At 32.7% G+C, this 23,885-nt stretch overlaps 1 protein-coding gene across 5 annotated transcripts in view; it reads right to left on the minus strand.

Moving 5' to 3' along the window:
• The window catches only part of MON2 (MON2 homolog, regulator of endosome-to-Golgi trafficking), a 116,211-nt gene that overhangs the window by 39,061 nt on the left and 53,265 nt on the right, over nucleotides 1–23,885 (minus strand). For all 5 annotated transcript variants that reach the window (XM_073213352.1, XM_073213351.1, XM_017649757.3 and 2 more), the window contains 16 exons: nucleotides 23,450–23,586; nucleotides 22,615–22,768; nucleotides 17,633–17,862; nucleotides 16,289–16,370; nucleotides 15,078–15,262; nucleotides 14,252–14,364; nucleotides 13,797–13,901; nucleotides 13,347–13,427; nucleotides 13,196–13,269; nucleotides 13,016–13,106; nucleotides 8,418–8,519; nucleotides 7,316–7,426; nucleotides 5,647–5,822; nucleotides 3,560–3,722; nucleotides 1,841–2,134; nucleotides 35–233 (listed from right to left, as the gene is read on the minus strand). In XM_073213352.1, coding sequence (XP_073069453.1) covers nucleotides 35–233; nucleotides 1,841–2,134; nucleotides 3,560–3,722; nucleotides 5,647–5,822; nucleotides 7,316–7,426; nucleotides 8,418–8,519; nucleotides 13,016–13,106; nucleotides 13,196–13,269; nucleotides 13,347–13,427; nucleotides 13,797–13,901; nucleotides 14,252–14,364; nucleotides 15,078–15,262; nucleotides 16,289–16,370; nucleotides 17,633–17,862; nucleotides 22,615–22,768; nucleotides 23,450–23,586 — 2,297 coding nt within the window. The remainder of the gene's footprint in view (nucleotides 1–34; nucleotides 234–1,840; nucleotides 2,135–3,559; nucleotides 3,723–5,646; nucleotides 5,823–7,315; nucleotides 7,427–8,417; nucleotides 8,520–13,015; nucleotides 13,107–13,195; nucleotides 13,270–13,346; nucleotides 13,428–13,796; nucleotides 13,902–14,251; nucleotides 14,365–15,077; nucleotides 15,263–16,288; nucleotides 16,371–17,632; nucleotides 17,863–22,614; nucleotides 22,769–23,449; nucleotides 23,587–23,885) is intronic.

The raw sequence follows: 23,885 nt of genomic DNA on the forward strand, positions 1-23,885 counted from the left end.
TCCTTTCTATACAGAAACAAAAATGTACATATACCTAAAGGTTGCAGTAAATATCTTCTAGTGTTGAAGATTCTTGCTACTCCAGCCAATGTTAAAACCCATGTCTCAGCCCACTGCTTCTCTGCTGTGTCCCTTGAATGATGAATGAGAATATTGCCACCTCCAGACTCAATCTTTTCTTTGTCTGCAGTGGTAGAAGACTCTCGAACTCGGTCCAGCAAATGAAAGAGAACCTGTTTATAAAAATGCATTAAAAAGGCATTAAGAACATAGCTTAAGTAAAAACATAGTAAATTAGGAATTGTTACAAGAAGTTTTACCTGACAGTCTGATTAATTCCCATATATTAGAAAAAACTGAATAATAGAAATATTTTATATTTATAAGTTTATCCTTAAGGTCACAGAATGTCAAAAATTAAAGTAAATTGGAAAGAATATTGTCTAAGACTTGTTGAGATGTCAATGGAGCATCTGTGGGGTAATGTGTAAAAGAGAACGAAAGGATGCCATGAAACAGAAGCCAAGGGAAGAGAAATTTCAAGGAGAAAATAATCAACAGTGTTAAAAGTTACAAAAAAAAATGGGAGTAGGATAAGAATTAAACTTAGGGCGAAACTTAGCAATCATTAGACCACATGTAGCCTACAAATAATTCCTGTGGCTCTCAAAATAAAGTCTCAGAACCAGCAGTACTAGTATCACCCAGGAGCTTTACTAACATGCAAATTCTTAGGCCCCATATGGGGGAGAAAAATCAGAAACTCTGGGAAGTAACGGGTGGTAGCTCAGCCATCTGTGCTTTAAAAAGTCCTCTAGGTGATTCCATTACATACTAAGGTTTAAGAGATTCTGAGATAGAATAATCTGGAAACCAATTTACAAGGGATAAGGGAATGCAGAGATGGTGAGGAGGGGAAGAACCACTGAGAACTGGGCAGCAAGATTAACAGTGAAGCTGTTTGAAAGGAAAACAGGAATCAGAGAAAATACCAGCATTTTGTTTTTTAAAACAAAGAGGAGACTTATGTTTGTGATCTGAGGAGGAGCAAGGGGTTGGAGCTGAAATAGAAGACCCAGGAAGGAATGGGACTTTTAATCATTTTTATTAGTGAACATAATACCATTAATTTTTTAAGGACACATTTTGGACTTTTTATTAAATGGAAAACTTTGTTAAATACAGTTAAGGTTGGTTTACTATGCTATTGTCAAACTTAGTGATTTCAAAAATTTACAGAAGAATTTTATTAAAATGAATACTGGGGAAAGGGAGAGCCTTTTAGTTAAGAGGGGATATTTATAGTAAGCTATTGATTCAGAAAGTTTTAAGAAGATGATAAAAATGAAATGGTAGATTTAATGAACAAACAGAATTTACCAACTGGAAGTTACTTTTGTTTGGTGAGTCCTCAAGTAACCGTCACTGTTGTTATTCTTTTATTTATAAAATTCTCATGTAATTATAGTTGAATTATGTTTAGTGGTTTACCAACTCCTGGTTTTAGCACTTAGAAGAATGGAGAAAAATGGGGAGAAAGGGAAGGGCAAAAGCCAAAGTCAGAGACAGAGATAAGAAGAGATAAAGACAGAAAAGGGAAGGGCAAAAGCCAAGTCAGAGACAGAGATAAGAAGAGATAAAGACAGAAAAAGAGAAACAAAGCCTTAAATATTTAATTTGTTCTGCATGAGGTGCAATTTAAAATATGACAAAGCTGGCATTTGTTTTGTCAAATGCACAAACACATGGAAATTCTTTAAAAAAATTAATAGGAACAAGCTGCATTGAAAAAGTCTATAGGCATGTCTCAATTAAAAGCTGACAGGCTATTTTATACTACCTTCCAGATAACAGTGTGCCACGTTGAATGCTGTAATAAAGTTCCATGCGCACCAATTGTTGAAAATAGAGTTTGCCCTGCACTCTTCCTGACAGCAGGCCGCGGATCCACACACAGTTCACCCAGTTTTGCATAAAGACACAACCACAAGCAATCAAATGGTGGTGCAGGGTGGAACGGCCGATGCAAAAGCACACCTTTCTCTTCTGCCTGCTTTTGCTGTGCTGCCTCTTCTTTATTTAATTCTTTTTCAATAACCTCCCCTCTTTGGAAAAAATAGTCTGAAATATTCCACTAAAAGCAAGGTAGAAAAATGTCACTTTACTCACAGATTTTATTTTGCACACACAAATAAATATGCCACACATGATTGTTTTACTTTTCAGAATAAAACTCTTTAAAAATTTAGAAATCCCTTATCTAGTAGAATGGATCTGAAAACATCCCTCTGTCACACATCTATGATTTCAGGAGATTTTGGGAAAACAATCTTGTGCTAGCATTAATACTCTTTAAAAAAAAATTATGAAAAATTTCAAGAACATACAGAAAAACAGGGAGAATATATCAATACATTAATATACCCACCACCTAGAAATAACAATTGTTAACATTTTGTCATTTAACTCACGCCTGTATTTTATAATCTGTACTAGATAAAAGCTTTAAAAAAATATAACCATACTATTTTCACCCCAACAAAATAATTAATAATTCCTTAATATTATTTAATAAAATTTTGTGATTCCATATAAATAACTATCTCTAGACATATCCATGACTATTCTCAACCACAATTAAGTATGTAAATTAAAAAGAATTATGTCATGATAAAAATGTTGAGAATTCAATACCTGTGAACATAAATATAAAATAAAGGGGGTGACATCTAGCAATAATTCAATCAACTGAATTAACTAACCACTCTATAGGAACAATTCTATATACACCATGCTTATGTTTTTTCCTATGACTACATTTTTAATAGAGAAGAATTAACTTAACTTAGCTTGTGGGAGAAATTTAAGCTTGACTTTAATAAAAACTCCTGACTTACAATAAACATTTAAAGAGTCTAAATAATAACCTTTAAATAAGTATATATTAGGAACAGTTCTCTGTATGTTTACTTTGGTAGTATTAACAATGCCCTTAGATATTACTTCTATATTTGAGTAAAATGAGGCTCAAGAAGTCAACAATTTAACAATTAACAAGAGACAGACAAAATTAAAATATGTGTTATATCTGTTTCCACAGTCTAAGCTCTTCCACTATCACATGCCCTCTCCTAATAGCTAATACAGCAGTATTGACAAACTACAGGACTGTGTAAGTGATAAAGCCTCTTACTGGGGCTTTGTTTACTAAGTACTACATGAAAATGTTGCTACTAAAATAATATTGAAAATCAATTAATCTTTACACTAGAGTCAACTGAATATTTCCCTTGAATGTACTTATTATTAAATCCTTTCATGACAAACCTCGTAAAAGACAAATTTCAGCTCAATATGTTAAAATTATTCCAAATACTCTATTAATGAATTATTTCTTAAATTATGTCACTTAATCCTTTAAGCAAGATAGAATTTTGATACTTAGAAGTCATTTAAACAATTCCTATACTGCCAAAAGTGTACTGGCTTAGCATTCACCCTTAACTGCACAACAGTAGTTTCTAAATGATATTATCATTAGAAAGGCAATGACACTTACCAATAAACCTATGGAAGTTAAACTAATATTAAGTTCTTGGTTATGAAGTCCAAAGCTGCCTGCAACATCGACAACTATCTGCAGGCAAGTGCAAGGCATTGTGGGTAGAAAATCCGTCACAACCAACTGTAGACACTGGAATGCAGTTCGGATCAAGGATTCTCTGAACACAGAAGAAAAGAAATTTATACTCATATGTTTAAAAGAAACACAAGTAGAAAGACACACCTTATAATAATTTAAACCAAGAAATATTTTGTTAAAATTTGAACAATAAATCTTCTCTAATGTAGTATTTTAACATATTCAACATACAGTATTTCAACTTTTACATAAATGTAAAAAAGGTTATCTTATTTAGACAAATTAACAAATAAAAATAAAGAGGTCACAAGTGTAAGAAAATAGTAGACCAAAAATAGGGAAAAAAATATTAACGCTATATTATTTCTATTTGATTTTGCATCAACTAGCCAAACAAAACCCAGACATTAAATAATTAAGGAAAATTGGCTACAAGCAACTTTACAACTGTATCCCCAATATCTAGCATGGTGCCCAGCATATGTGAATGAAATGTCCTGAATAAATGCTGAACTTCACTCTTGCAATGAAGATGAGTTCCTCATTCTTTTATATCTAGACTGTATCTTGTATGAAATCCTACATGTGTTTGTAAAAGAGTAAATTCTGAATTTCAAATGAAGAGAATAAGAAGTATTTGTTTCAGAAATAAATCCTAGTGGTAAAAAAAAATAATGAAAGCTAATTACAATAGCTAATACTTACTGAGTGTTTACTATGTCAAGTACTTTCTCAGTGTTTTACAAGTATAAACTAATTTTATCCTTACAACAATGTCTTATTTATAATTGCACTGTAGGTTGGGAGGAGAAACTTCAACTTGACTTAAGCTATAGCTACTCTCTTTCCACTTTAATCATCTCAGTATTTTGTAGTACTTAAGGAAATCTCAGCATCTCAATCACATAAAACTCCTAAAGCTAGTCATCATATAAGACAGTATGAGTACTGCAGAATCATAAATATATCCAAACTTCTGCTAAATCTCTCCACTGTAATGTCCTACCTTAAATTAAACAAGTGGTTACATTTCCTCCAGTTGACTCTTCTTTCAGTATTCCCTATTTAGTTAATGATACCACAATTCACTGTACTGCCTAAGTTAGAAACCTTGGAGTCATTCCTGATTGCATTTCCTATTTCTCCCTTTACCCCTACAGCCAATCTGCTAAGTGGCTCAAATCCATTTCCTCCTCTTTATTTCTCGAGAGCACTGCAGGCTCTCTTTTCTCATCCTGCCCTTCATTGCTACCGTCACAGTGATGTACCTCAAATGCATATCAGATCACATTGTTCCTCTACTTAAAATCCTAAAATGCTTCCCAAATGTATTGGGGATAAATTCAATAATTTATAAAAGCATTAAGGTCCTTCATAATTTTGTCTCTGTGCCACTTCAGTGGCACAGACCCCTCCCACTGGAGTCCTGTTCTTCTGCAGCATGACGAACCACTCACTTACAAGGATCCTACATAGGGCTTGTACTTTTCTGTGGGATTCTACTTTTAGAGCAGGAGCTATTGATCTGTGAAATCAGAATAACTAGGATGCATAGTATTTGGAATACATCAGGCACACAATAAATGTTTACTTTTAACAAATGAATGACAAAAGCCACCTAAAAGTAATTTCTTAGACTTCCTAATAAATGCAGTGAAGTCCTAAATGTTAATTCACATCTTACCAAATATTTTAACAAAACAAAACCCAGTCTTTGGATGTGTTACAAAATCTGTCAGATTTGTGTAATTATATTATTACAATTAAAAACCTTGTATTCTTATATAAATGTCAAATAAACAGCAATTCTGCCAACCTTCCAAAACAAAGGTTTACCCTAATAATTCCCTATAGTCACTTGGGGGTAGAGTTAAAAAAAACTATTCTAGATCTTAGACTTAAGCAGAAAGGGGACACACAAAAAATTAACACTACTGCAATATTTTAGGACAGATTCTCTTTTTCTCTCTCTTACTTTTTCGATGTTAATTTTAGACACTTACCCTTGATCATTTCTGATTGCTCCCATAACTCCAAGCACTAAAGGCCATCCAGGCCCAAGACTGTCTCCCTGACTCTGCAGAATCTGCAACACACATTCTAATTGCTTGAGTCGGATATCTGGGTGGTTAATACTGGACATCTCCTTTAATGGGTTCAATAAAAGCAACTGCAGCCTCTGAAAAGGGAGCCAGAAACTAATTAGGAAGAGAAGCCCCAAAAGATGGGAAGGCTTTGCGGTCGCCTTTTTAAGTTTAAATTCACCTCCATTCAGACTGTAATGGTACACAGAAATTTTTCTATTAAAATAAACATTAAATATAATTTCTCCAGCAGTAATAATGAGGTTTATTTTGCCATTTATGTCTTTTTTAAAAAATTAGGGAAAATAAAAATCAATCTTCAGGATAATAGATTTCAGGATAAATGGAGAGTGACCTTATGTTAAAAGATATTAATTATAGACCCATATAGAAATGGATCTCACTAAAGGAAATATTTCCATGGATATATCTAGCTGTATTTGGAGGGAGGAAAACAATCCCCAATTTCTCAAACTACCTTTCATTTACTCTATTTATTATATCATGCATATTTAAATTTTAAATTTTCAATACTCCTAAAAAGTGAGTCAGTATAGTAGACATTAATAAACATGATATGAAGCTAAGAAATCTGCTTAAGAGTAAAAGACAAGCACTCCATTCTATTCCTTTCAGCATTTGAAAGCAACTGCTTGATTTTAAACTCCTGTCTCCAAGGTTTCCTTTACCTAGCTCAGCGATTGAACCAATGCTTATTAAGCTCTCACTATGTGCCAGGTATTGAACTGGACACTAAGGATATAGACAAGGGTTTTCTTTTCAGAAAACTTTAACTGTAGCAGGAAAAATATGAAATTACTAAAATTAAAGCTTTACAGGAGCATAGATCTTTTCTGTCTCATTCATCATTCTATTCTAAGAGCCAAACACTGCCTGGCACACAGTATGTACTTAATAACAACTATCTGTTGAGTAAATTTGCAGGATACAATTATCAATACAGTTAAGACAATAAGGGCAATAGAAATAGTGCCTTATTACTACTCAACCTTCAAAAACAATAGAACGTTGTTGGAACATGTAAAAAACTATGTAAGATACGCGAATGACAACGGGAGTAAGGACAAAGGACTCATCACAAAAATAAACTCTGAAGTATAAAACAACTTTAAAAATTATTTAAAAATAAAACTCTCTTGTATTGTGCTTGTCTATTCTGTCACTTGCTTTCTCCCCAGGTAAGGCCAATGAGGTGGAAAAAAAAATCCGGGATATTTAAGGATCAAAGCAAAGAAGGCTAATGAAGTAGGGCCCCAAAATGAAGCCTTAAAACTGCATGAAGAAGGAAACTTCTAGATTAAAAGACCAATTCTAGGTAATTTATAAACTGTAGTTCACTGTGATTCACAGGAAGGTTTTTACAATTTTAAATAAAGATAATCCTAAAAATCTAGGCATTATCAACCTCTGGAAGAGCTCCATGGCCTACATATAAAATAGACTATTATGCAACAACACCACTTACAGAATACCATCTATCTGATAAATTAAGAAAAACATTATATATGAGAGAAGATGGTTTTATGTTAAGTATTCTTTTTAAAAGAACAAGGTAAGTTTTTTTCACCTGGTTTTGTGAAAGTGGAGGATCATGGTTAAATGTTAATCCTGCTTTAATAAGTGAAGTTAAAGCTTCCGCTCCCCATTCTCTCATTCGAGAGTTCGGATGCTGGCAGACCTAAAGACATATATGTTGAAAAAAATTAAATTTTTAATTTGTATACTTAAGCTATGTATCACATATCAATTTGAGAAAAGAGTAATTTAAGTATTATATTTTCTGGTCTTTCAAATTTAAAAAGTTTTATCAAGTGTTCATCAATAAGAGTTGAATGAAAAATTATTTCCAAAATTTAAGTAAGCTTACCTTCTGAATAAGAGGCAAAAGGAAGCAATAAAAAGAAGATAAAAGATGAAACAAAACAAATCACAGAAGAGAAACAACTTCATCAAAGTAAATGATGTCATCAAAGTAAACAAAAGAAGTAAGTTGATACTAAGGTTCCTAACTAGGTCTACCATAAAAGTAATCTAAATAAAAAAGAAAAGAAAAGCACATGTACATTTCTCTTCTTATTAATAACAGTACCTTTCTCAGGTTACTAGAATAATATAAAATGATTGATGTAACCAAACTGCACATAAACATGCATATGGAAAGAGGCAGCTGTTAGTGAGAAGCAACTAATTATTAAGAATCATTCCAACCTGAATACAGGAGAATATAAATTCAGATAAAATACCCAGGTACCATCTGGAATTAGTGATACCAAACAAGTTTTCTCCTTTGTAGAAGAGCAATCTCATAATCATAGGAAAGGCTATAAAAGAACAGTGCTTACTACTAACTCTCAGCCCAACTACCTTGAAGTTTCAGAACTAGCTGAAACTGAAGTGACCAAGAGAGTGTATAATAAAGGAAAGGCGTCCCATGCTAACAGCTGAAGGAGACTTCAGAGATTTCATTGATATTATCACCCATTTTAAGCCAAAAAAATCAACCTACTCTTTCACTATAAAACTTTAGTCCCTGATAAAATATACAGATATAAGTACAAGGAAAAAAGTTAATGCTGACTTTTTATATGGCTATCCAGAATCATTAGTTCAGTGTTTACATCTTTATTCTTAACAAAAAAAAGCAAATACATTTAAGAAAAAGAGGTTACCTCAAGTAGATGGCCAGTCAGAGGTCTCCATAGAATTTCTATGCGGTGCATGTTAACTAGACCAGTTTCTAACAATTTGGCAACTGCAAAAAGAGATGGTTCCTGGGAAGAAAACATACTGTATTGTGATATTATAAGGAGAATTTTTAGTATACTTCAACTGTAAATAAAACTGAGAATACTCTGAAGAGCACAACTATAATTAATATATGATTAGTTAGTATAAAGTTAATAATAATTATAACAAAACTTCAGTTATCATGAGACAAGTCTTTCTGTACACCCCCAGTATCCAGAATAGCTCCTGATTGGAAACTTCGGTTAGGAATAGAATGCTTTAGGGAAAGAGTGAAAATTCAAAACTTAACACTAGGCACACAGAATGGTTAGTGTTCTAGTTAGAAGAAAAGTAGCATTCTGCTATGGACCAAACCATGTTCCCCTAAAATTCATGATGTTGAACCCCTAACCCCCAATGTCATCACCTTGGAGATATTTGGAGATGGGGCCTGTAAGGAGGTAACTAAGGTTAACTGAGCTTATAAAGGTGGGGCTCTGATACCGCTGAATTAGTGTCCTTATGAGAAGAGACGTCAGAGAGTCGAGAGTATGCTCTTGAGTGCTCCTCCCTTGCAATGTGAGGACACAGTGAGCAGGAGTCATCTTTCAAGCCAGGATGAGTCCTCACCAGAACTGACCATGCTGGCACCCTAATCTCAGACTTCTAGCCTCCAGAACTGTGAGAAAATAAATTTCTGTAGTTTAAGCCACCCAGTCCATGACAACCTGTTATGGCACCCAAGCTGACTGATACATGTTCTCATTAATGAAGTCTTCAAAGGTCCAGATTTTATGTGTGAATGTCGGCAAGAATGAAAAAAAAACCAGAAAAGAAACAACAGAGACCAAGGAAAAAAGCATGAAGTCATGAGTACAGCAGAGAACAGAGCTCTCAGTTTAGACACTAATAGAAAAGTGGCAGAAATAGAAGACAAACCTGTCCTCAGCTGCTGGCATTCAAAACCAGAAAGGAAATCCATATACATTATACACGGCTAAATTAGAGTACTGAGCCATGTATTATAAGAACCGAAAATAATCAGTGAAAAGATCAAAGGGCAGCTATCTCTACCCAATATTAATAAAGGTGGTAAAATATGCTTAACTGCAAACTCAGCTGATCAAAACTATGAGTATATTTTGATGGGCGGCTGTGCTATTTCAAATGGAGACACTGCATTAGATTTAAACAAAAGGAACTAAACTTTACAAAAGCATATTATGGGTGAAATAATTTTGTAATTTTTAAAGGAAAAGTTTTTTTTATTATTCTATACTCTTAACATTTTAATAGTGCTGATGAAAATCTAAAATGGAAATGTTTGATAATATCTATCTTTCCTAGCATGAGCCAGTGAACCAAGTACACTGGGGTTTTAAAACAAGTATGTTCAGGTTGACACTTCCTGCTGACCCTTCCTACATGTACTAATGTTGTAGGTACTCTAAAAATATCTAATAGAAAATTTATCATTTTAGAGACAGTCTGACACTGTGGTTAAGACTGACATATGTGAAGTTATAACTTCCTGGGACCTCATTTCAATGCTACCACTTAATAGCTATTGTAACCTGGAGTGAGTTATTACCTCTACTAAATTTTCTTTTTATCTATAAAATAGAGATAATAATGTACATAAACAACCTCTTGTTAGAAAGTATCTGGCACATAATTAGTCCCCATAAATGTTATCTAATATTACTTTCTCTTCTACCTTATTCTTCCAGGATATACACAGAAATCGTGTAGAATTTAAAAGAATATATGCATGTCCAGGCCTCATACCCAAAGATTCTGATTCAGGAAGCCTAGAATGTAGCCCTGGCATTTGTATCTTTTAAAAGCCCTGTAATCAACTTAGATGCACACATAAGTTAGGGCCACTGGTGAAATGGTTAAGAATGGAGCTCTAGAATGAGACATTTGAGAGTTCAAATCCAAGCTCTACCAATTACTAAACAGTGACTCCAAGCAGGTTACTTAAGCTATTATCATATTTCATCTGCAAAAAGGGGTTACTATTGCTGAACCTCACAGAGTTGTCTTAAATGATTAAATGAAGTAATATAAGTTAGTTCCTAGTCTAGAATAAACAATAAAGAGTAGCTGCTTTATTATTTTTTTTGTTGTTACAGTGAGCTTGGTAATATGCCTGCACATCTCACCACCACCTTCTTCTAAGAATGTGTCTAGGGTGGGTGGGGAGGGAGATCAGGATTAAGGGGCACTATAATTTGCAATCAAAATATAGGTAGGTCACAGGGAAGGCAGTACAGCATGGAAGAGACAATTAAGGATCTATAAGATCTTACTACATTGAATGACAGTGACTGCAGTGGAGGGTGTAAGGACTTGATAATATGGGTGAATGTTGAAACCACTGTGTTGTTTATGTGAAAGCATCATTAAGATTGTGTATCAATGATACTATAATTAAAACAAAAGAGAATTAATCTTAAAGCAGGTTTTGGGAGGCGAAAGAAAGAAAGGATGTGCCTGCTTTGTCATAAGCTACTTCCTCAACACAGCAGCACATATTTCTGAGGTGAGGACCAAAAGCAGATGACAGGCCGCTGTAAATCGTGCTCAAGACACTGACTGGTACATATACATACATACGTCTTTAGTCCCTAGAATATTTAACTCAGAACAGCTGATAACAATAAAGTATTTTTTAATGTAGAAAAACATAAAGGTTTCTACTTATTTTAACACCTGCATATTTGTAACAATTTTTACAGAAAGGTCAACTGAATAATAAACCATTTTTGTGCCTCCATCTAAAAATATTTTTATGAAGTTTGGACTTGAATATTTTTATAATCTATTATTTCCATTCCACATTTACCACTTTACTTTATAAAATTAAATTCAAAAGGGAGAGATGAGAACCCATTCTCAAGGATGTCATTTCCACTTCAGTATATAGATTTTTTCAACATTTGTCCCCTCCAAGTCTCTCTGAAACATCGTACCTGCTACTATTACTCTCCTGAAATTATACTCAAGGTGAAGTATAAATTAATAATCAAATTTCCTATTATTTTCTCAATCCTCATTGATCTTGATTTCTCATATATTTTTCTTGTTTGATTTCCATGAAACTGCCGTTTCCTATCTAACTCCTACCATTCCTTCAATATGCAGCAGCTCCAATCACACACTAATTCACCTTAACGTTAATTCAGTTTGGTAGAAATATGTACTAAAAACATCTTACATAACAAGGCACTAAAGATTCAAAAGTGTCTTACATCATTTAATATCTGTAATACTTACTTATATTAAATATTACATAATTTATAAGACTCTTAGACCACCTTAACTGATATTTAACTATAAGCCAAGTAGTTTATATGCTCTTTGAAAGTAGAAATCTTTACTTCCTAGCAGGATGTCATATACACAGCAAACATACTGTGCTTGTTGAGTAAACACGTAAATTCTCAAAGATACTACCTTACAAACTTGATCAGATTTCATTAAGGTACTCTATTAAAAGCATTCTTTGTGTTAGGAACTAATCTTAATGAAGTAGGATCACTGAAGATATCGAGAAATTGATTACTTCACTATATCTTATATTATCCTTACCTTTATTTGCAGTAAACTATAATATATATTCTCAAACACGTATATTTATTTAATTCTCTAGCTATGTGCTATGATATATCAAACTTTGCCCTAGTAATACTTTATTGACTAATCTTCAGATGAGTCACACAGATGACAAGCCACAGTACACAGAATTATAAAGGACTAGGCAAGACAATATTATTTTGAACCTTACAGTTAAACAAGTTTCAAAGCTGCATTCTCTGTTTCTTAATTTAAATATTCCAGGTGTCTTCATTTACTAGTAAGTGCTCAAACTAATATACTTACTCATTTTGGAATGCAGAAAGCATTTTATTTTAAATACTTTCTAGAATATAAATAAACCCAAATATTCCTGTGCTTTACAAGTATAATAGAAAATGACATTTTGAGTATAGAAAGAAATGTTCTAGAAAGTCAATATTCAGAAGTTCTGTTCTATTTAATTAATCAATGAACAAGGCAAAAATTTAATTTTTAAAGTAGGGAGATTCATTAACTTCAGAAAGAAATGATTAGCTCCTATTTCCATCTCAATGAAGGCAAAAAAAACTGAGATATTTATTTCTTGATTTAAATCATGCATGTCCTAATCAAAGATTGCAATTACAAGTATTATTGTGACATTTCATGGAATTCATTTTAAAATATGATGTGACATTTTTCTTTTTGAGATCTCTTTTAAAATATTCAGTACACAAGAAAAACGGACACAGTTCAAAGTCACAATATATATTAGGACATATCACAAGCTACATGGTGTCCTCTCCACTCCCCCTTCAACAATTAATGACCATAAATTGTAAAAACCCAACAGAGTAGGGTTAGCTTACAAGATGAGCATTAGTCCAACTAGTAAGACACTAAGATCATAATGAGTATACACTTTACTTAACTAAATAATGTACCATACTTAAAACAGAAAGGTATGATATCACACCTTATTATTTCCATAGGCCATATCCATTGCTTCCAGAGATAAGGAGCAAAGTGCATTTATTAAATGATGCAATGACACATCATCAAGATACCTACAATGAAAATGAAGAGGTAAGACATTCTGATCTCAAATATAGAGCTAATAATAATATTTCTATCAATTTAAAAAACTGGCTCTTACTGTGAACTTTCAAACAATCTTGAAAGTATATTGGAAATCACTGGTAAATCTGTCATCACCGCTGTTGTTAGAACCTAAGAGAAGAATAAAATTAAATGTAACATGGGAACATACTGAGAAGCAAAACTGAGTAAGACTGACAAGAGCTTACTGTACTGGGTCCTTCTACAGCTCTCCCAGGTTTTAAGGCACCACCACTACTAGGCTTTAATCCCAGAATCCACACAAGATGCTGTAATATTAAAAAAAAAAAATCAAAATAAGAAATACATAAAATTATAAAAATTCTAGTAACTAAAATTGAAAATCAATATTAACTTCCAATAACTCAAATTAAAATCAGTAGCTTTCTAATAACTAAATTGTATATCAGTAATTAAACCCATATAAAATACTTATTACACCAAACAAAGGGAGTAAAACTTGGGCCATTAGGAGAAGCAGTCCATCACTTCATAATACCATATGAGACATGTCTTTTTTCCTTTCCAACTTTTTCTTTCTTCATACTCATTATATATTCCTTAGGCCTGACCAAAGCAACAACAGCCAGTACTTAGAGACAAAAACAACATTGACCACTGACCCAGAGACAACATACCTGTAGAGTTGCCAAGACAAGTTGCCATGATGTTCCAAGTACAGCCCCATGGCAGTGTGCCAAATTAAGTAAAGTCCTCATACACTGGATATTTTTGGAAGTTAGCTATATTAAGAAAGAATATATTTCCAAGAACTGTTATACATTCTTAAAAATTTAAAGCTTACAAAGCAGTATTATTGTATTCAAATATTTTTTAAAATAAAAAACAAAAATATTAAGAAAATAGGTTTGAATGGTTTTGTATAGAACAAATTGATCTGCTTCAAAGTTGTGTTATCATAGTTGGTTATGATAATGTCAACTGTATATTTGACTAGTTTCCTCCAAAGATGTCATCCGGCTAAAACAAAGTATACAACTGTAATGATAAATTTTGGAAAACACACCAAAGAAAAGGTATAAAGGGTTCTCTGGATAGTTAATTGGTAATCAAGAAAACAACAAGTATTTACCATTACTGTCCCTTGAGGCTGGCCTGCCAGCGGCTGACCCACTGCCACAACCTGCTGGTGAGATTCACTTGATGGACTTATCATCATAACACTTTGGCCCTGAATGGAGTAAGCTAGAACACAAAGAAAAGCTTAAATAATTAAAACACACTTTTCATGTTGCATTCAAAGTAATGTCTTATTTTAAATCTTCAATGTGATTAAACTAAGTTAAACTTGACACATATTTATTTACCTATTGTCTATATGCAAACATTTAAAACACTTGAGAAGTGCAAAAACCAGGAAAAGCTAAACAAATTTTAAGTAATTTTCTATTTAACTTTTTAAAATTATAAAACCTTATAGACTTCCTCATAAGCAAAACATAATTAGGACACACTAAGTATTTTAATGCATATTCCTGGCAAAAAATATCTAAAGTTAGAGATGAAAACTCAACATATTCAACTGAGTATCATATTGAAATGTATTTATATTACATGTAACAAACCTCTATTTGTTTACAAAGTATTCAACAAGGAAGAAATTTTGAATGCCAATTTAATCTAAGTAGTTGCAAACATTACTGTTCTACCAGTTCTGTTAAAAAAAAAAAAAAAACCACCATTACAACAGTGTGTTAGAGTTTACAAAAGACTTTGATTTATCTTCTTTTATCCTCACAGTTATTGTTTGAAATTGAGGCTCAGGGACACTACATTCTCACAGAGACCACAGAGTCAGTGAGTCAAACAAAGGCTTGAACTCAGAATTTCTAGAATCTCTTCTCTACACCATGTCATCCCACTAGATGAGCAGAATTTAGAGTATGCCCAAGTCTTACATTTGTTGGAAAGTGCGGCTGCCGTGGTGGTATTTAGTATAGTAAGAGCATAATGGGGAGGCAGGGAACCTTTGCATATTGCTGTTATAAAGGCATCTCTGGAAGTTACAAGGCCCAATCTTCCACAAAGAGCAGCCATAGTCAGTTCAGCTTTTAAAATATTTTCAGTGGCAGCTTCATCTGTGCTGAAAAGATAAAGTATTTATTTAATATGATTTATTTTTAATTATACTGCAAACATAATGTGTAATTAGATATTTAATGAAGTTTTAAGAAAATCTATATAAAAATATTGTCATATCACAGAACCCAAGAATGGACTAAGAGTTACCAAAGAGAAAGGGACGGGGGAGGATGGGCAGGAAGGGAGGGATAGGGGGGAAGGGAGGGGGAAAGAAAGGGGGCATTATGATTAGCATGTATAATGAGGGGGAGGCATGGGGAGGGCTGTACAACACAGAGAAGCCAAGTAGTGACTCTATAGCATCTTATTACGATGATGGACAGAGACTGTAATGGGGTTTGTGGGGGGGGACTTGGTGATGGTGGGGTGTCTACTAAACATAATGTTCCTCATGTAATTGTAGATTAATGATACCAAAAAAAAAAAAAAAAGGTTAGGTCTGGAAGCATCTGACAGGCAAAATAGACACCTTCTTGAGGAGCAAACTAAGATAAAATAAAATAAAAAATAAATTAAATTAAAATAAAATAAAATAAAATAATAAAATAAAAAAATATTGTCATAAATACACTTATGGAATTTTATTGAATCAACAATAATATCTGAAAATTTGAACTGGGTAAAAGCAACCAATATATGATACCTATGTCCATTACTGAAGAAAATAGTAACTCAAAGATTTAACTTAAGCAAGTATTTTAAAATCAGTAAATTCTGCCATTCTGAAGAAAAACACCAAAGAAACTGATAATATAATTTACATCATTGTAAAAGTAACAGTAAGAATTAAAATGAAAAAGGCATTGTGTAATTTTAGGATTGTATTTTCCATTAAAATAGTGACAATTCTGGTGGGTGGCAGAGCAAAGACAGAATAAGGGATGATGTGGCAGAAAAAGAATAATGTTTGACATGTATAAGAAAACTAATGTTAGAAATGATTTCTAGAACATATTTAAGTAAACCACTTGAATGTTTGTTTTCTTTAACTGCCACATGCAATATGAAAATTACAAAGACTTAATACCTGGCATCAAGAAGGAGTGAAAGAGCAGCAAGTAGACCACACCAGCAGGCATTCACCATTTCTTCCCAAACAGCTCTACTAACTTGGAGGAAAAACACATACAATACTTAATGATACTTACAGATGTCACAGAATATAACAATTTGTCAAAGTCTAAGGCCTCCCTAGTCATTTGATAATAAGTCAAATATTCCATCAGAAACTCAATTATTAAATACTAAGTTTCTAATATTTAAAATAGATCTGAATAAATAAAAATTTAAAAATCACACTATAGTTTCAGAATTAAAAAAGTCTTAGAACTAAGTTGCTATAAAATATCCGTGGTGAGATCTTTCTATATGATGACTGGTTATATAGAAAGTTAACTGACTGGTATCTTCTAAAAACAGTTATATATATAATATCAGTTTCTATTCTCTTTCCCTTCATTGTGCCAAACTTTTGGCCTGTGTGACCAGCTGGGAGTGAGGCAGGGTAACAGACTGACTCGGCTAGGAGACCGTTTACATGCATTGGGAATTGAGCAAATAATTGAGTAAAATGGGATCAAATTTCTCACTATTGGAAAAGAGAATTACAAATATGGAAAATAAAAAATAAGCCTTGTAGTACCAAGAATTGGAGAACTGGAGAAACTAGTGTAATCTTTTGGTATGTAATACTGATAGAGAAACAGGTATTTTTTAAATGTAGAAGTGTGTGTGTGTGTGTGTGTGTGTGTGTGTGTGGTACTCATGTGTTAGCTTCTAACTCCTATTTTACACTAAAAGGAAACAGGGCTCCTTGGAAAAATAACAAAAAATAACTGACCCCTGGGCTCGGCAAGAAAAATACATGATAAACTTGGAACATTTTGTTGTGTCAGACTGTAAGGTAATGTTCAGAAATGACAAAAGAACCTGGGGATATGTTATAAGGACACAGGGGCCATCTTGCAAGGAGTCCCATTGGCCATGTCAGAGACAATCTGAAAATCAAACCAACTAATGATAATCATGGATTACCTAGGGGCAACTGACAAAATTTGAATGATTCTGGGATTAAATAACATTGGGTTGGTGCTAAATTTCTGATAATGATTGTACTGTGGCTATGTAGGAAACCGTCCTTATTTTTAGAAAATACATATTGAAGTATTAAGGGATAATGGGGCATCAAGTGTGCAACTTATTCTCAAATAATTTAGAAAAAAGTATAGTGGCATATATAAATAGAATGATGATACAAATATGGAAGTGTTAACAATTTGGAAGTTGGGATGGAGGATATATAGGAACTATTATTTCTGCTTCTCTGTAAATTTCAAATTATTCAAAATAATGCATAATCACAATAATATACCTATTTCCTTATCCATTTGATCTGATGTTGACTGTGATTCTTGTTCTGATGACTGTGTTGGTGAAGAAGCTGCTTCAGTGGTAACTTGATATTCTGTTTCAACCTTTCCTAATTCTTCTTCAATCATACTAGTGATTCCACGCACAAGGTCTAGCAAACAATGGAATGCCACAGACATAGCATAACCTTCTGGTATATTTGGGGGTTCAACTTTGTCCAACATTTCTAGGCTGAAATTATGAAAAAATCAGAGCACTAATTAGAAGCCACAATGGTAAAAATATATATAACTATTTCCATAATTTGTAGTCTATAGAAATTAAGTGTAACAGAATAGCAAAAGTAAATTGACATTACTGTGTCTTTTATCTGGAAGAGGGATCACTTCCGTATTCTAAGAAACTGATTAGAAAATTAAGACCTGACCACTTCCATAACTAATTATTTAATTGATTTACTTCTTGCCTCTCCCACTAATTGTGCCAAAATTTTTATTAACTGTTTATATTAGAAAAATAATGACTTAAATATAAAATAGGATAAAACTAAACAGATCATAAAGCTTAAACTCTTAATTGAGTACTTTTAAAATAAGATGCTGTAAAATCAAATCAATCTTACAAAGAGGAAGATATTTTTGCACTGGGAAAAAGTATTACTGTGAGACATCCAGCTCCTCTATTATCTCTGATATAATCTGTTAACAGGGCAAGAATAATACTTATAGCATCAATATGTAAAGTTCAAATTTCAGAGCAATTTCTACCCCATAGTTAGAACAAGGCTTTTAGTTGGAAAGAGGACAAATCTTTTATCATAAGTAGTGGTAAATAGAGAGTTATGGTTTTAAACTGAAATCTATCAATTTGAAATTGAATCTTGACAAGCTGAAATCTGTCAAGATTAACTCAATGGAGAAACAATAATTCAATAAAAAAGTAGTGGGGCTAGAACAACTGGATATTCACATACAAAAGAATGATGTTGGGCCTCTACCTCATACTAGATACAAAACTTAACTCAAAATGAATAAATGGCCTGAATGTAAGAGCTAAAGAACTAAAAATTCTTAGAAGAAAACACAGACAAAAATCCTTACGACCTCAGATGTGGCAATGATCGGTTAGACATGATACTAAAAGCACAAGAAACAAAAGAAAAATAGTAAACTGGATTCATCAAAATTAAAAACCATTGCAATTCAAAGGGCACTACTAAGAAAATGAAAAGACAATCACAGAACGGGAGAAAATATTTGCAAATCACCTTATCTTACAAAGGACTAGATCCAAAATATGTAAGAACACTTACAACTAAATAATAAAAAGACAAATAACCCAATTAAAAAGGAGCAAAGGATCTGAACTGACATTCTCCAAAGATGATATATGTCAATAAGCACATGAATGAGATGCTCAATATCATCAGTATTTAGAGAAATGCTAAATGAAAAACAGTATGATACCACTTCACATCCATTCAGATGGCTAGAATCAAAAATGGACAATAACAAATATTGCTGAAGATGTGGAGAAATTTGAACACTCATACAATGTTGGTCAGAATGTAAAATGATGGGGTCCCTTGGGAAAACAGTTGGTCAGTTCTTCTAAAAGTCAAACATCAAACAACTTTATGACCCAGCAATTCCACTCTTAGGTATATATCCAAGAGAAATGAAAAGGTATGTCTAAGCAAAAACTTGTACAGCAATGCTCACAGCAGCATTATTCATAAAACCTAAAAAGTGGAAACATCTCAAAATCCCATCAATTGATGAAGATATAAACAAAATATTGTACATATTTATATATACATTTGAATGTTATTCAGTCATAAAAAGAAATGAAGCACTGATATACCCTACGATATAGACGAACCTCCAAAACATTATGCTAAGTGAAAGAAGTCTGAACAAAATATTTATTTATTGTATGATTACATGTATAATAAATATACAGAATAGGCAAACTGACAGAGACAAAAGGCAGATTGGTGGTTGCTAAGGGGTAAGGAAAGGGAGATTGGGGAATGAATGCTAATAGGTAAGGAGTTTCTTTCTGGAGTAATGAAAAAGTTCTGGAATTAGATGGTGGTTATTGCTAAATAACTTCTGAATATAATGAAACCATATATTGTACACCGACTTTATGGTATTCATCTCAAAAACAAAAAAGTCACCGAAGATTACAATAAGAGAAGTTAGTAAAAGTAATTTCCTACCTCAAATTCTACAAGTCCCTGAATCCTAATCAAGACTAGATAAGGTAGATGATTTATAAAGAAATACAAAGCTCACAGTGACTGTAATGGGGTATGTGGTGGGGACCTGATAATGGGGGGAATCTAGTAAACACAATGTTGCTCATGTAATTGTATATTAATGATACCACAATAAAAAAAAAAAAAAGAAATACAAAACTCAGAATAAACAATGAAAATACCTATATATCATTCATTGAGCACTTACTCTCAACCTGGGATGCTAAGGTTTTTTTAAATGTGTATCATCTCATTTAACTCCTCACAAAAACCCTAAAAGAAACAGATGATGAAACTGAGGACTAAGGTGACACAGTTATTAATCAGCAGTTTTTAACCCAAGTCTGACACTAAGGCTAACAATTTAACATGTGCCAACTCTGGGCATTTTAAAATGTAGGTAATCAAGAAAAATATATTTGTATTATTAAGAGATCCAGCCTCACATGGAAAGGTAATATTTATGGGTTTAATCTTTGCCAGGCTAATTAGCCTTGAGAGCCACATTCTAAGCCTATCAGTGATAAACACTTTGTTAGATATATCTCTGTTTCTTAAAGAACATATGATCTACTAGGAAAATGCATCTAAAACAACTAAGACAATCCTAAATATCAGAAATTCTAATTCCCAAATTCTGTATAATTCCAAAATTCTAGATTTTAAGCACTAGAATAGTTAAGAAAAAACAGGTAATTTATACTTACTTTATTTATATTGCAAACCTAAAACAAAGCCTACACTTTCATACCTCACTGTTTCAGTGCTTTTTACTAGATTTATGATATAAATTCCACTTTAAGATAAAATGTAACCCATTTATTTAAATATTTTAAATTTAAGGTCAAATTGTAAAACAAGACCAACTTTGAAGGGAGCCATAGTATAATAACTCAAAGAATATAATGTCACCAATACTTATGTTAAAACTACTTCTGTCTATACAGCACTTAAGTTTTCAAACTATTACATACTTAAGAAGTCAATAAAAGAATACACAACCAAGATTTATATGCATGCTTTCAAAGAAAATAGAAAAAAATCACTTTATTCTGAACTTTAAAATGAATGAAGGAATGAAAGATGCCAATTCAACAGGGAAGCTCCAATGTGAACATACTAACCCGCAAACAAAAGAGCACCCAATATTTTCTGGCCATTTATGACATCAGAAGTGAGTCATCTCAGAATGGATAGCACTAAGCAAAAAAACTGTATGTTCCTTAAAGATAAGAAAGTTATGATTAAGTGAAATTAAGTACTATACTCAAAATCATAGTATATAGTAGCAGAACTAGTTAAAATCCAGCTTCTCAATTGATAAGGACTAAACATTAATTGGCTTAAGACTTTACTGTATTAATAAAAAAGCAATTCCTACAATTTGGCCAGGTATTTACTCTCTTGTCAATTATTTTTCTTCCTCAAGCACACATCTTCACTATACCTTTAATTACATATTTATACAATCTTATTTCCTCAGAAGATCATTTCTGTCTCCATCTTCATCTTGGTCACACTATATCTCTTGAACTTGCTTTTTCTTCAAAGAATTAACTACTACACAAAGGTGATATTGTATTTTTTTGTTGTTCTTATTTACTAACTCACTCACTCAACTGTAACCTCCATGAAGGCAGCAATTTTGTTCTTTGTTAAGGTTTTTTTCTATTTATAAAATTAGGTGGGAAAGTAAATGAGATTATATGCTCCTTCAGTGCTAGGAACCTGATTCTTTTCCAACATTGAGTCACTAGCCTTAGCAGCAAGGAAAAGCCTCTGTTAGACTAGGTAACTTAAATATCTACTAAATGACTAAAAACAACAATGAATTTCCATTAACTACTTTAGTCCCCTATGACTCTATACTTCTCTGTTTTAGGCAAAATAAAGTTGCACAGCAAAGTATCATTATGATGATACACACTGAAGAGTGACATATCATATAAATATCATTTAAACTTGTCAAAAATTCTGCTTCACACTTTGAGTCCTGATTTACTGTCACCGGAATAGTGTTTTAATTATACATACCAATTATTCAAGACATACTAGCTAACGGCCTCACAGTAAGTATAGTAATGTTAAACCTGTACAGTACTGACTGATTTTTCTTAAGTCTTAGTGGAGTGTGCTGCAGGGATAAAGCAATTAATACACTGCTAAATATGTATTTGTTAAATTTACATGGCTAATGACAATTTAAAAAGAATCCATTAAATACTTTTAATTAAATTAAAAGTTCCATGTGTTAAACCCTAACAATATGATTGCTAAACACTTAAAATAACTCTTCTCACTATAGAATCCTGAAAGGCAGGTATCTCACTACTCCCATTTTATAGGTAAGGAAACTGAGATTTGAACAAGGTTAACTAATTTTCTGAAGATAACTCAGTTTGTATTAGAAGACCTAAGTCCAAAGGGTCTGAAATCAAGCCATTACTTAAATCAAAAAGCCATACAGAACACTGGAAAAGTCCTCAGGTAAAGAAATCACATTTTGTTTTATAATGCTGTTAACAGTCTACAAAAAGTACAAAAGAAAACAGACAAAATCCAGTCCTAGATAAAAATTCTCAAAATAAAACAAAAGAAAGTTAGTTCTAAAATATATTAGAAATAGCCTAAAATTTTTAAAATAACACAGACAGAAACATTTTAGGATAAAATATCATCCCCAACAATATCATTCCTTATAAAATAATGCCACTACTTACTAGGTGGCTTTAGCACTGCCTTGTACTGTTATAGTCAGAATAGGTATCCAAGTTCCTCTATATTCAAATGCTGGCAGCAAAGTAACACCTCCACCAATCCCCAACATTCCTGAGTTAGCTGGTGCTGAGACCGGGCCACCTGAGTTACTGCTTCCTATTAGGTAAGGGGAAGAAAGTAAAGATAAAAATTTACTACTTAATTACAAACGAATATTCAAACATGAGGTCAATTCAAAAAAATATTGTGCTACAAGAATGGATATTGAACAACTGAAATTTATCAGTCCTATTTTGGCTCTTAGTCTCTTTGTTCCCCCAAAACACTACTTCCTTCTTTATTTAAAAGTTACTACTAAGTAAAAATAGTGACAAACTTTGTAATATACCTTTTGTTAGACCACTTTTCATCAGAGGGGGCAATAAAGAACAGGAAGACCACTAATCAGAGTAAAAAGTGGAAAAGAAAGAAGGTAAAGGGAAGCAAGAAGCCATGTATTGATTTCCAAACAAGCTAAAGTCGAGTTCACTCGTTTTGTTAAAGACTAGTAGCACTTTTAAGAGAGGCATCAAATGAAATCTTTTCAAATGATGATAAGCAGCTAAACTTTTGTTCATATGCAATTAAAGAACTGAAAATGTATCAAAAAAGAAAACATTCTGGAAAGAAAGAAATAGTTGCCACAGTGAGATCATTTATGTCTAAGTCTTTACTATCAATACATTTAGGTAATTCCAATTTCTCTAGTGACAGGATGTCTATAAAACTGCACCTCAGAATAGTAAATACTGTAAATCATGGTAGAATATAAAAAATAAAATACAAATAAGTCTTTACCAGCTTGGTTTGCTGCAGCAGGAGTTCCAGTAGGAGGGACAAGGAACAATGACTGGATGAGAGACCCCAGTGCGTTCACAATGTCACGGAAAACCTTGGTAGAGTGCTGTTTCATGTCGTAGGACTGACAAAAGGACCTGTAAAAGAGTTTTAAATGTTTCTGGGGAAAATATTTGAATATATTATAATTGTAAAGCATTTTTTTAATATTATTAACATTGATAAATCTGTCTGAATGCTATACTTAAACTTCATCATACCTGATTGACTTTACTAATTTAGTTCAAAAGTTCAGACTGTGGTCTATGTTCTAATGTTTATCTTGGCCTTATTAACATTGGATTGATGGCAATCACTAATCACACTTTTTGCCCACCTCCCAGTTGTTTTTTACAACCAAGCACCTAGCCCTCCACATATATGTAATACACAATTT

The sequence above is a fragment of the Manis javanica genome, chromosome 10, assembly GCF_040802235.1.
Source record: "Manis javanica isolate MJ-LG chromosome 10, MJ_LKY, whole genome shotgun sequence".
Classification (NCBI taxonomy): Eukaryota; Metazoa; Chordata; class Mammalia; order Pholidota; family Manidae; genus Manis; species Manis javanica.